General features: G+C 43.6%; 1 protein-coding gene across 1 annotated transcript in view; it reads right to left on the bottom strand.

Moving 5' to 3' along the window:
• Window positions 1–13,977, bottom strand: part of gda (guanine deaminase) — a 47,536-nt gene that overhangs the window by 18,994 nt on the left and 14,565 nt on the right. The window contains exons 6-8 of the mRNA XM_067983542.1: window positions 6,485–6,590; window positions 1,106–1,133; window positions 325–432 (exon numbers count right to left, since the gene is read on the bottom strand). Of these exons, the coding sequence (XP_067839643.1) occupies window positions 325–432; window positions 1,106–1,133; window positions 6,485–6,590 (242 nt within the window). The remainder of the gene's footprint in view (window positions 1–324; window positions 433–1,105; window positions 1,134–6,484; window positions 6,591–13,977) is intronic.

The raw sequence follows: 13,977 nt of genomic DNA, 5'->3' as shown, positions 1-13,977 counted from the left end.
TTAATGCTAATGCAAATGCCTAATGGTTATTGTCATAATGGTCGATATAAGTGACTGACTGTTTTAAATGTGGACGTTTTAAGTGGTGGGGACTGTATAGTGTCATTGCTATAAACTCTGAATGGTTTTTAACACTTGACATTTGAAAGGGCTACAGAGAAGCAGATTACTGAAAATCAGGATCACTTATTTTAATCCCGCAGATAGTGCAGTAATACTGGAATTGATTGTCAAAACTATTCATGCTTACTGCAAAATTAGAACATCACACCAGCAACATTTCAGAGGACATTAAATTCTCCCTGAAATTAGCGCATACAGTACCTGGATGTGCAAGTTGTTACAGTTTGCAAAAGATCCCAATTGCTGCAATAATTCAGAGGAGCAGGAAATTGCAAAACGAGGAGTCACTATGGGTTTTACCAGAGAGAACTGGAAAGGAAAAACATAATGCTTAAGACAAGTCAGCAAATTTAACAATTTATACACTACTAACATACTGAAATGGTGAGGAAATTCATCCCCTATATTTAAAATACATTTTTCTATTATTTGTATTAGTATTTATTAATGTCCCTAGTGCAGTTCTCTCAGGTACTCATTGATTTCAACAACTTCAGATCATAACCACTGCTCCCAATTTTTCAGACTACAGCCGCTGATTATGGTTCTGCTGTTGCCATTTATAGCTCCTCTGGACCCATCTTTTGTTTCTTTACCTGTCCCATTCCCACCCTCCTTGCCTCGCACCATCATCCCTTTTGTCATTTAATCACTCCTGCCCTCCACCCTATCACAGACCTTCCCTTTTGTTCTTTCCTCCCCCCTTTCCCTGGCTCTGTACTTGCTTAAAAACTGTTAAATCTCTAACTTCATCCAGTTCTGATGAAAGGTCATCGACCTGAAACATTAACTCTGTTTCTCTCTCCACAGATGCTGCCTGACCTGCTGAATGTTTTCCAGCATTTTCTGTTTTTATTTCAGATCTTCAGCATCTGTAGTATTTTGCTTTTACTCTTAGGCATACATTAAATTAAAAAGGTACACTAAGATTTCTTATGACCCAGACATTTTAAATAGTTTAGTCTAAGTGTGCCTGTCTTACCTTCAGCTTGGTGAGTTCAGCAACAAATCTGTGAACAACAATAATAATTCAATGTCAGCTTTTTATGTTGCTGTTTCTTATCTAAGCTATACTTTGGACATCCTGCATCAATTACAACAAATGAAACATTTCTCAAGACTCAGAAGATATGTGATAGGGGGCCATTAAATATTGAATTTATCACACAAGTAATGATCAGCAATAAATTCAGACCACTCTCCATTACATAGAATTTACAGCACAGAATTAGGCCATTCGGCCCAACTGGTTCATACTGGTGTTATGTTCCACACGAGCCTCCTTCCACCCCTCTTCATCTAACCCTATCAGGATATCCTTCATGTATTTATCTAGCTTCCCCTTAAATGCATCTATGCTATTCACCTCAACTACTCCTTGTGGTAGCAAGTTCCACATTTTCACCACTCTCTGGATAAAGAAGTTTCTTCTGAATTCTATATTGGATTTTTTGGTGACTACCTGATGTTTATGACTCCTAGTTTTGGTCTTTCTCACAAGTGGAAACATCTTCTCTACGTCTACCCTATCAAACCCTTTCATTATCTTAAAGACCTCTATCAGGTCACCCCTCAGCCTTCTCTTTTCTAGAGAAAAGAGCCCCCAGCCTGTTCAGTCATTTCTGATAGGTATAACCTCTCAGTTCTGGTAGTATCCTTGTAAATCTTTTTTGCACCTTCTCCAGTGCCTCTATATTCTTTTTGTAATATGGAGACCACAAAGGTGCACAGTACTTCAAGTGAGAGTGTGTTGTGAATGGGGTAACATAAGTATTTAATAGCTTTCCCATGAGCTTCATGTTTATGCTCAAGTGAATGTGTCACAAGCACACTCTTGTGAGCACAACCTGTACCTATATCCCAGGAAGAAGTCAGTGCCATCAGGACAGGTGGGGAAGGGGAGAAAATTGGCAAAATGCAGAAAAAGTCCATATGACAACCTTGCCAACTTTCTATTTATCTTCAATGATAAGGCCAATAATGCAGCCCAAGGGCGGAGGTGATACAGCAACAATAACTTGCATTTATATAGTGCCTTTAGCTCAGTAAAACGCTCCGAGGGGCTTCACAGGAGCGTTATCAGACAAAATTTGACACCGACCCATATAAGGAGATATTAGGATAGGTGACCAAAAGCTTGGTCAAAGGGGTAGGTTTTAAGGAGCGTCTTAAAAAAGGAGGTGGAGAGGTTTAGGGAGAGAATTCCAGAGCTTAGGGCCTAGACAGTTGAATATATTGCCACCAACGGTGGAGCGATGAAAATCAGGGATGCGCAAGAGACCAGAACTGGAGGAGTACATATGCCGGGACAGAATTAGGTTGACTTCATTGGATAATGCTAGGTGAGAGCATTTACATAATTTGTCAGCGCCCTGGGTGCATCTCTCATGACATGCCGCATTATTGGCCGACAGCAGGGCCTTATTTAAATATATCTGAGGCCTAATGAGCCTAGTGCACCGATTCCCGCCCCTTTGTGTTTGCCACCACATCGGTGTGAACCAAACCCCTCAGGCACATTACTGGCCTCGGGCCTCTGCCTTTCCAGGGAGTGGCCACTCGATGCCTTGAGTGCATTTGGTGAGAGGCCCCAATCCCAAAAAAAAAAAGAACTTGTATTTCTATAGCGCCTTTCACGACGTCAGGACGTCCCAAAGTACTTTACAGCCAATGAAGTACTTTTGAAGTGTAGTCACTGTTGTAATGTAGGGAAACGTGGCAGCCACTTTGCACACAGCAAAGTCTCACAAACAGCAATGAGATAAATGGCCAGATCATCTGTTTTACGTGCCGCTGACCTTTGCGGCCTCCCTTGGCTCGCTGCCTGACCCCTGCACATTTTGTGATCCCCAAGTGTCCCAGGTGCAAGACCCACTGACAGCTTCTTCAGACACTCATGAAAATGGGCACTTTTTGGACAAAACCAGAGGAAAGTGGGGTGGGGAGGGCCGGGAACACCCCCTCCCCACTTTCTTTCCGTGGTGACAGCCATCATCAACCATGATCCAATTGAATGGCGGAACAGGCTCGAGGGGCTGAACGGCCTACCCCAGTTCCTATGTTCCCATGTTCCTATTGCAGGTGCAAACTTAGTTTTAATCCTGTGGAGGAGCACTGGAAATCCTGGGGCAACGTAAAGGGAGTGGAGACCTGGCATCATTGCACCTCCGCTCCTTCTTTGTTGACCTTTGCACTGGGGAAATGGTTCATTCACTCAGTCTTGACTCAGAGAAAAATTGGCCCCTTGCTTTCTTCTCAGTTAGTAACTTGAAAAGTTAATGAAGTGTTGACAGTCACAACTGAGGCAAACTCTTGAAGTGGACCTGGCTGGGCTTCTTTTTACATTTCATCAAGTAATGACTACAACATTGAACCGGAATTCCTGGAAAGATAACGGCATGTTAACAACACACACGTTACTGATGCGCAAATCGGCCAGCAAGTTCAGGAGAGTAAGAGATGCACCGTAAGTTGCGAATCTTTAGAATTTGCTGGTCGATTTACGTCACTCCGACTGTTTGCTTCACACAAACGGCATCTCGCCCTCAACCTCCCAGTTATTTTTTTAAGAACTTGCTGGATTTGCACATTAATTGCCCATTAAACTTGCCGCAGAAAGTTAAGTCTGGTAATTAAGAGCGCAAGTACCTTTTAAACGACATGATAATTGTCAATGCAATGACAATCAACCTCAATGGCCCAGAAAAGGAACCATTTAAACTGTTCAATCTTATTCCTGCAGGTAGTAAATTGTTGTTTGAGATTTTTTAAAATTTAAATTTTTTTTCTTACTTTTCCTTTCTGTCTCTTAATCTAATCTTTCTTTCCCTCTCTTTATTTCTCTTTCTGTACCTGATTTGACTCTAATTCACCCTATTTCTTTCTCCGTCGTTCCTGTTTCTTTCTCAATCCTTAAATCTCATTAGTTAAGGAGATAGACTGTTGGTCCCATCGTTCACCAAGGTCCCAGATGCCGTCATTAAACCTGCTGACAAGGGCGGCGCTGTTGTTGTGTGGTGAACAGATCTCTACATTGCGGAGGCTGAACGCCAAATCCCCAAACTTCCTCCTACCTCCCCCTGGACCATGACCCCACCGCTGATCATCAAGCCATAGTTTCCCAGACCATCAGTGGCTTCATCTCCTCTGGAAATCTTTCCCCCACGGCCTCCAACCCCACACAGCCGGATTCTACCTCCTTCCCAAGATCCAGATTAAAAAAGGACTGCCCCAGGAGACGCACGGAACTTAATTCCTCCTATCTTGACTATTTTTTCTATCCTTGTCCAGTCTCTTCTGACCTACATCTGCGACACTTCCGATGCCCTCCGCCACTAACGGTTTCCAGTTCGCCGGCCCCAACAGTCTCCTTTTCACCATGGACGTCCAGTCCCTCTACACCTCCATTCCCCACCAGGACAGCCTGTAGGCCGTCCGCTTCTTCCTTGAGCAGAGGCCCAACCAGTCCCCATCCACCACCACTCTCCTCAGCCTGGCTGAAGTTGTTCTCATGTTGAACAATTTCTCCTTTGACTCCACTCACTTCCTTCAAATAAAAGGTATCACTATGGGAACCCAAATGGGTCCCAGCTTTGCCTGCCTTTTTGTGAGATATGTGGAACATTCTTTGTTCCAGTCCTACTCAGGTCCCCTCCCTCACCTCTTTTTCCAGTACACTGATGACTGTATTGGTGCAGATTCCTGCTCTCGCCCCGAACTGGAAAATTTCATCAATTTGCTTCCAACTTCCACCCTTCCCTCGCCTTCACATGGTCCATCTCCGACTCTTCCCTTCCCTTCCCTTCCTCGACTTCTCTATTTCCATTTCTGGGGATAGGCTGTCAACCAATATCTATTATAAGCTCACCGACTCCCATAGCTACCTTGATTATACTTCCTCCCACCCTGCTTCTTGCAAGGACTCTATTCCCTTCTCCCAGTTTCTCAGTCTCCGTCACATCTGTTCCGACGATACCACCTTCCACACCAGAGCTTCCGATATGTCTTCCTTTTTCCTCAACCGAGGATTCCCCTCCAACGTAGTTGTCAGGGCCCTCGTCTGTATCTGTCCCATTTCCCGTACTTCTGCCCTCACCCCTTTTCCTCCCTCCCAGAACCATGATAGGGTCCCCCTTGTCCTCATCTTCCACCCCATCAGCCTCCACATTCAGCTTATCATCCTTCGCCATTTCCGCCACCTCCAACACGATCCCACCACCAAACACATCTTCTGCTCCCCTCTCCTTTCAGCATTCCGAAGGGGCCATTCCCTCCGCGACACCCTAGTCCAGTCTTCAATCACCCCCAACACCCACTCTCCTCCCCACGGCACCTTCCCATGTGACTGCAGGAGATGCAACACCTGCCCCCCTGTCCAGGGCCCCAAACTTCTTCCAGGTGAAACAGTACTTGTACTTCTTTCAATTTAGTATACTGTATTCGCTGCAAACAATGTGGTCTCCTCTACACTGGGGAGACCAAACGCAGATTGGGTGATCGCTTTGCTGAACACCTCCACTCAGTCCGCAAGCGTGACCCTGACCTGCCGATAACTTGCCATTTTAATTCCCCGTTCCACTCCCACTCCCACTCTGATCTCGGCCTCTTACACTGTTCCAATGAAGCTCAACATAAGCTCGAGGAACAGCACCTCATCTTTCGATTAGGCACTTTACAACCTTCCAGGCTCATCAATGATTTTCAATAACTTCAGATCATAACCACTGCTCCCATTTTTTTTTGTTGGACTACAGCTACTGGTAATGGTTCTGCTGTTGCCACTTACAGCTCTTCTAGACTGATCTTTTGTTTCTTAACTTGTCCTATACCCACCTTCCTTGCCTTGCACCATCATCCCTTTTGTCAGTTAATCCCTTGGCCCTCCACCCTATCACAGACCTTCCCTTTTGTTCTTTCCTCCACTCCTCCCCTCCCCTTTCCCAGGCTCTCTACTTGCTTAAAAACTTTAACTCTTTTAACATCTTCCAGTTCTGACGAAAGGTCTCCGACCTGAAACGTTAACTCTGTCTTTCTCCACAGATGCTGCCTGTCTTTTTTTATTCCAGATGCCCTGTTGCCTTCGCTGTGCCAGTTATCAACTCGCACTTCCAGCAAGTTACGGCGCAAAAAAGTTTCGAAGTGAAGGGTGCAGGAAAAACGTCTAACTAACGGGGCATGTTGTGAGATGCCCCACTCCAGAAGATTTGGGCCATTGCGATGAAGCCAAGCAAATACGGTTTAGAACAATCTCAAGAACGGTTACCATGGTATGCAATTTAGTCAAAGGAAGCAAAAACAATGATTGCTTGTTTGAAAGTTACAGTACTCGACAATGCAGAAAGATACCTAGGAAGAGCTTTACCTTTTTGTCTCAGACACAGCTTCACGAGATGTTTCCTTATACGCAGGAAACAGGTCATTCAAGTCCATACAAACTTTCCCCACAAAAGCTCGCTGGCCAAGTTTATCTGTACAAAAGAAAAATTAAAAGCACTATTTATTCACAGACAGAAATGTCTCTAATTTTACTGCAACATAATGCAGTTATTTCTGTTATACTGTGGTTAACAGTAAAGGGGATTCTATTGAATAGAACACCATGAGGTTTTGTGCATGAAAGCTGGGAAAGGTGCTTAATTTGTTAACAGAATGATTCTAGTCATCATTTATATTAATTGATTATATATAAATTAGGTTATCAGCTAAACTGCTCATTTATATATATTAATTATCAGCTAAATTATTAGTTAACAATAAATGTCTTTACTATGACCTCTTCTGATATTGGCAACATCAAATATATGTATATTTGTTGAGATTATTGGTAAAGGCACAGCTTAAATATTAGAGTAGAAATTCAAGCCCCTAAGGCGGAAGGAATTCTAGGAGTGGTAACCGGGGGATTGCAATTTGCTTTATTTACACTACGATGAGAATCCTGATCTAGCGAGGGGGAAGGGACAACTTCCTCCACATTTCCTCCTGCATCCTGATAGCAGCATGGGAGCATGTCTGGTAGCTTTCCCAGGCTATACCGGGTACTCCTGAAGGCCCAGAAAAGGAGTGAAGGACCAAAGATAATCGATCCCAACAAAGAATTGATTACCTTCAGAAGACTGACCCTCGGTTCCAGTTGGGTACTAAACATAAGAAGTTTTTTTTTAAAATTCGTTCATGGGATGTGGGCGTCGCTGGCAAGGCCAGCATTTATTGCCCATCCCTAATTGCCCTCGAGAAGGAGGGGACAACTTCCTCCACATTTCCTCCTACATCGTGATAGCAGCAGGAGTAGGCCATCCGGCCCCTCGAGCCTGCTCCGCCATTCAACAAGATCATGGCTGATCCTCTACCTCAACCCCATTTTCCTGCATTAACCCCATATCCCTGATGCCTTTAACATCTAGAAATCTATTGATCTCTGTTTTGAATATACTCAATGACTGAGCCTCCACAGCCATCTGGGGTAGAGCATTCCAAAGATTCACCACCCTCTGAGTGAAGAAATTTCTCCTCATCTCAGTCCTAAATGGCCTACCCCTTATTCTGAGGCCGTGACCCCTGGTTCTAGACTCCTCAGCCAGGGGAAACAGCCTCCCTGCATCTAACCCTGTAAGAATTTTGTATGTTTCAATGTGATCACCTCTCATTCTTCTAAACTCTAGAGAATACAGGCCGAGTCTACTCAATCTCTCCTCATACGACAATCCCACCATCCCAGGAATCAGTCTGGTGAACCTTTGTTGCATTCCCTCTATGGCAAGTATGTCCTTTCTTAGGTAAGGAGACCAAAATTGTACACAATACTCCAGGTGCAGTCTCACCAAGGCTCTATGCAATTGCAGTAAGACATCTTTACTCCTGTACTCAAATCCTCTTGTAATAAAGGCCAAAATACCATTTACCTTCTAACTGTTTGCTGCACCTGCATGTTAGCTTTCAGTGACTCATGTACAAGGACACCCAGGTTCCTTTGAACAACATTTCCCAATCTCTCACCATTTAAAAAATATTCTGCATTTCTGCTTTTCCTACCAAAGTGGGTAACTTCACATTCTTCCACACTATACTCCTTCTGCCATGTTCTTGCCCACTCACTTAGCCTGTCTATATCCCCTTGAAGCCTTTTTGCATCCTCTTCACAACTCACATTCCCACCTAGTTTTGTGTCATCAGCAAACTTGGACCAAATATAATATTTCCCTTTGTCCAAATCATTGATATAGATTGTGAATAGCTGGGGCCCAAGCACTGATCCCTGTGGAACCCCACTAGTCACAGTCTGCCAACCTGAAAAAGACCTGTTTATTCCTACGCTGTTTTCTGTCTGTTAACCAATTCTCAATCCATGCCAGTATATTATCCCCAATTCCATGTGCTCTAATTTTGTTCACCAACCTCCTGTGTGGGGCCTTATCGAAAGCCTTCTGAAAATCCAAATACATCACATCCACTGGTTCCCCCTCATTTATTCTATTAGTTACATCCTCAAAGAATTTCAATAGGTTTGTCAAACATGATTTCCCTTTCATAAATCCATGTTGACTCTGCCAAATCCTATTATTATTTTCTAAGTGTCCTGTTATCACATCCTTTATAATAGATTCCAGCATTTTACCTACCACTGATGCCAGGCTAACAAGTCTGTAGTTCCCTGTTTTCTCTCTCCCTCCTTTCTTAAATAGTGGGGTTACATTTACTACCCTCCAATCTGCAGGAACCGTTCTAGAATCTATAGAATTTTGGAAGATGACAACCAATGCATCCACTACCTCTATAGCCACCTCTTTCAAAACCCTGCGATGTAGATCATCAGGTCCTTGGGATTTATCGACTTTCAGTCCCATTAATTTCCCTAGTACTTTTTTTTTACTAATTTCTCTCAGTTCCTCATTCTCACTAGACCCTTGGTTGTCTAGTATTTCTGGGAGATTTTTTGTGTCTTCTTCCCGTGAAGACAGACACAAAGTATTTGTTTAATTTCTCTGCCATTTCCTTATTCCCTATTATAAATTCTCCCATCTCTGTCTCTAAGGGACCCACATTTGCCTTCGCCAGTCTTTTCCTTTTTACATACCTATAGAAGCTTTTACAGTCCGTTTTTATGTTTCTCACTAGTTTACTCTCATATTCTATTTTCCCTTTATCAATTTCTTGGTCCTCCTTTGCTGAATTCTAAAATGCTCCCAATCCTCAGGCTTACTGCTTTTTCTGGCAACTTTATATGTCTTTTCCTTTGATTTAATACTATCTTTAATTTCTCGTTAGCCACAGTTGGACCACTTTTCCTGTTGGGCTTTTGTGCTTTAAAGGAATATATATTTGTTGCAAATTATTTATTAATTCTTTAAATGCTATCCATTGCCTGTCTACCGTCATACCTTTTAATGTAGTTCTCCAATCAACCACAGCCAACTTGCGCCTCATACCTTTGTAGTTTCCTTTGTTTAGATTTAAGACCCTAGTTTGCGATTGAAGCATATCACTTTCAAACTTAGTGAAGAATTCTATCATATTAGGGTACTGCTCTCTGCTTCCAGCTGCAGAATGTGGCAGGTGTTTCTGATGAGCCTCTATGGGCATAAGGTGCCCGCCGCGAATATTTAAACTATTCCATCCCTAGGATTTGGGACGGAGTCATCTGCAGGGCGAAGTGGGAGTCCCAATCCACCACACTCCTGCCCGCTTGATAGGATCCTTGGGAGTTCTAGCCCATTGCCTGCAATTTTGGGCACCGCCTTCAAGTGAACACTGAGGGATTGGAGTTCAGGTAAAGGTAACATGGATGAATCTATGATAGAAAAACTTTCAGTTATGAGGAGTGGTTGTTAGAGTTGAACTAGTTAAAGCTTCAGGAAGGAATTGAGCATTCAGAGAACGCTCAGTATCTTCACCATACCCTCTGAAGGATGTGCTTTCCCACATCCAATATCTCTCTCATTTTATACGAGAGGTGGGAGGGAGAGATGTCACTGGGGCAGCGAAGGAAGCATTCTCATAATTCATCATTTAACTGAATTGTTTCTGTGTTCGTCGGACTCTTCGGAAGAGAGTTTCAAGGATTGCGCTTGTGTCAGAAAAGAGAGGCTTTATATCCAGGGAAAAGGCTGCAGATGGTGACACCACAGTCCTGGCCAGAATGGAGATGATTGGGTAATTCCCCTGTCAAATCACACCTGGAGACTACGTTGCTGTAAATGACTGGGATTGATTTTACGCACATAATTTGTATTATGTAACTATCCTCCGCTTCACAGAATCATAGAAAGGTTACAGCATGGAAGGAGGCCATTCGGCCCATCAAGACCACACCGGCTCTATGCGAGAGCAATCCAGCTGATCTCACTCCCCTGCCCTATCCCTGTAGTCCTGCAAATTTTTTCCTTTCAAGTACTTATCCAGTTCCCTTTTGAAAGCGACAATTGAATCTGCCCCCTCAGGCAGTGCGTTCCAGATCCTAACCACTCGCTGCGTAAAAAAGTTTTCCCTCATGTCACCTTTGGTTCTTTTGCCAATCACTTTAAATCTATGTCCTCTGGTTCTTGACCCTTCTGCCAATGGGAACAGTTTCTCTCCATCTATTCTGTTTAGCCCCTTCATGATTTTAAATACCTCTATCAAATCTCCTCGCAACCTTCTCTGCTCCAAGGAAATCAACCCCAGCTTCTCCAGTCTATCCACGTAACTAAAGTCCCTCATCTCTGGACTCATTCTAGTAAATCTTTTCTGCACCCTCTTTAAGGCCTTCACATCCTTCCTAAAGTGCAGTGCCCAGAACTGGACACAATACTCCAGTTGTGGCCAAACCAGTGTTTTATAAAGGTTCATCATGAATTCCTTGCTTTTGTACTCTATGCCTCTATTAATAATGCCCAGGGTCCCATATGCTTTTTTAACCACTTTCTCAACCTGCCCTGCCACTTTCAATGATTTGTGCATCATATACCCCTAGGTCTCTCTGTTCCTGTACCCCTTTAAGAATTATACCCTCTAGTTTATATTGCCTCTCCTCGTTCTTCCTACCGAAATGTATCACTTCGCATTTTTCTGCGTTACATTTCATCTGCCACGTGTCCGCCCATTCCACCAGCCTGTCTATGTCCTCTTGAAGTCTATCACTATCATCTGCAAATTTTGAAATTGTGCCCTGTTCACCCAAGTCCAAGTCATTAATATATATCAAGGAAAGCAGCGGTCTCAGCACAGGGCTTCAATCTTGATGACAAGTCTATTATGCGGCGCTTTATCAAACGCCTTTTGAAAGTCCATATATACATCTACCGCGTTGCCCCATCTACCCTCTCTGTTACCTCATCAAAAAACTCTATCGAGTTAGTTAAAAATGATTTGCCTTTACTGCACTTACTGCATTTTGCTGGAGAAATAGTCCTGCTTTTATCGGGAGACTTTGCTGTAGTTTCGGTCATAAGTTCTGTTTGCTGTGGTTTGTAGAGATTCTATTTAAATAGACTCTGTAGTCTGTTTGCTGTAGTGTGCTGTTTAAATAGACTCTGATTGCTGTAATATAATCTGTTTGCTGTGAGTTCTGCCATAAGTCCTGCCCCGCCTCCAACTCATTGACTGACAAGGAGGTGTCAATACTCACTTCGAGGAAAAGAAATGAGATTGTTTCTGCAGCTATCAGAAGCTCAAGTCTGCCTCCAGATATCTGTTGGGAGTGAAAGAAAAGAAGGGGAAAAGCAGCGAAAAAAGAATATGTACAGAAAAAATTGGAGAGGCATACAGAGTGGGAGAAAATGCATACAGTGATCCAAATAGAAAGAGAAACTGCGAGAGATATACACAGAGGACAAAGGAGAAAGAGGGAAGGAGGGACTTACAGAAAGAGGGAAAGGAAAAGTGTGAGAAAAAGTTGGAGACAGAGTTGCAAACATGACGACGAAAGTGTTTAGGAGCCAGACAGAAAGAGATAAAAGATTCTATACAAAGATCAACAAAGGGTCACAAAACAGATAGTAAGAGCTACAAAAGAGTATGAAAAGAAACTTGCAAGGGATATCAAAACCAATATGATGAACTATTATAGTTATATTAGGAAAATGAGGGTGGTCAGGAGCAGTGTTGGCCCCTTAAAAACTGAAAGTGGGGATATTGTCATTGACAATGGGGAAATGGCGGACATGTGGAACAATTAAAGGATACAAAATTGGATTGACGACAGAAGACAGAGGGTGGTTGTAGAGGGTTGTTTTTCAAACTGGAGGCCTGTGACCAGCGGTGTGCCTCAGGGATCGGTGCTGGGTCCGCTGTTATTTGTTATTTATATTAATGATTTGGATGAGAATTTAGGAGGCATGGTTAGTAAGTTTGCAGATGACACCAAGATAGGTGGCATTGTGGACAGTGAAGAAGGTTATCTAGGATTGCAACGGGATCTTGATAAATTGGGCCAGTGGGCCGATGAATGGCAGATGGAGTTTAATTTAGATAAATGTGAGGTGATGCATTTTGGTAGATCGAATCGGGCCAGGACCTACTCCGTGAATGGTAGGGCATTGGGGAGAGTTATAGAACAAAGATCTAGGAGTACAGGTTCATAGCTCCTTGAAAGTGGAGTCACAGGTGGATAGGGTGGTGAAGAAGGCATTCAGCATGCTTGGTTTCATTGGTCAGAACATTGAATACAGGAGTTGGGATGTCTTGTTGAAGTTGTACAAGACATTAGTAAGGCCACACTTGGAATACTGTGCACAGTTCTGGTCACCCTATTATAGAAAGGATATTATTAAACTAGAGAGAGTGCAGAAAAGATTTACTAGGATGCTACCGGGACTTGATGGTTTGACTTATAGGGAGAGGTTGGATAGACTGAGACTTTTTTCCCTGGAGAGTAGGAGGTTAAGGGGTGATCTTATAGAAGTCTATAAAATAATGAGGGGCATAGATAAGGTAGATAGTCAACATCTTTTCCCAAAGGTAGGGGAGTCTATAACGAGGGGGCATAGATTTAAGGTGAGAGGGGAGAGATACAAAAGGGACCAGAGGGGCAATTTTTTCACTCAAAGGGTGGTGAGTGTCTGGAAAGAGCTGCCAGAGGCAGTAGTAGAGGCGGGTACAATTTTGTCTTTTAAAAAGCATTTGGACAGTTACATGGGTAAGATGGGTATAGAGGGATATGGGCCAAGTGCAGGCAATTGGGACTAGCTTAGTGGTATAAACTGGGCGACATGGACATGTTGGGCCGAAGGGCCTGTTTCCATGTTGTAAACTTCTATGATTCTATGATTCTATAATAGAAGACAAAGAGAGAGAGACAGAAATAGGGGAGTGAGAGACAAATAGTGAGTTACTTACAGGAAAAGAAAGGTACAAGTTTTATTTTAATTCTTGTTCACGAATAATACCACGGAGAGATCAACTGGTCTTCATGAAAATACCTGTTTACAGTTTTTTGATAACATCAAAGGCCTGGAGTTTCCGCTTGGAAAGCAATCGGTGAAAAGCGTCCAGAGTGCGCTGGAGACTGCACTGGTTTTTGCCAAACAGGAGGTGCGCCCAAGGGGCAACTGTTTGCCTGGTTCGCTAATCAGGAGGGGGTGATACGCATTGCTATTGTGCTGCCCTGCCTGATCGCCACAGTGAGAGGCCCCGAAAACATCTTGGTGGTTGGGCCTTGGCAAGCTACGAAGTCGGAGGCAGCTTGCCGGACAGGGAGGGGTGGAAAATCGGCTGGCTCCTACGCCAGGCCAGCCAACAGTCCAGTCTTGGGGGTCGGGGGGGTGCGGAAGAGGGCGAGCACAGGGGCCTGCAGTGGGTTCAAGTATTTTTGTGGGGCCAGGAGGATCGCTCCTGTTCCTCAGAAATAAATTTTTTTTGGCCGGCTTTTGGAACGGGCCT

This window comes from Heptranchias perlo, chromosome 4, assembly GCF_035084215.1.
Source record: "Heptranchias perlo isolate sHepPer1 chromosome 4, sHepPer1.hap1, whole genome shotgun sequence".
NCBI lineage: Eukaryota > Metazoa > Chordata > Chondrichthyes > Hexanchiformes > Hexanchidae > Heptranchias > Heptranchias perlo.
Note: the sequence above shows the minus strand (reverse complement) of the source record. Positions and strands in the feature narration are given on the sequence as shown.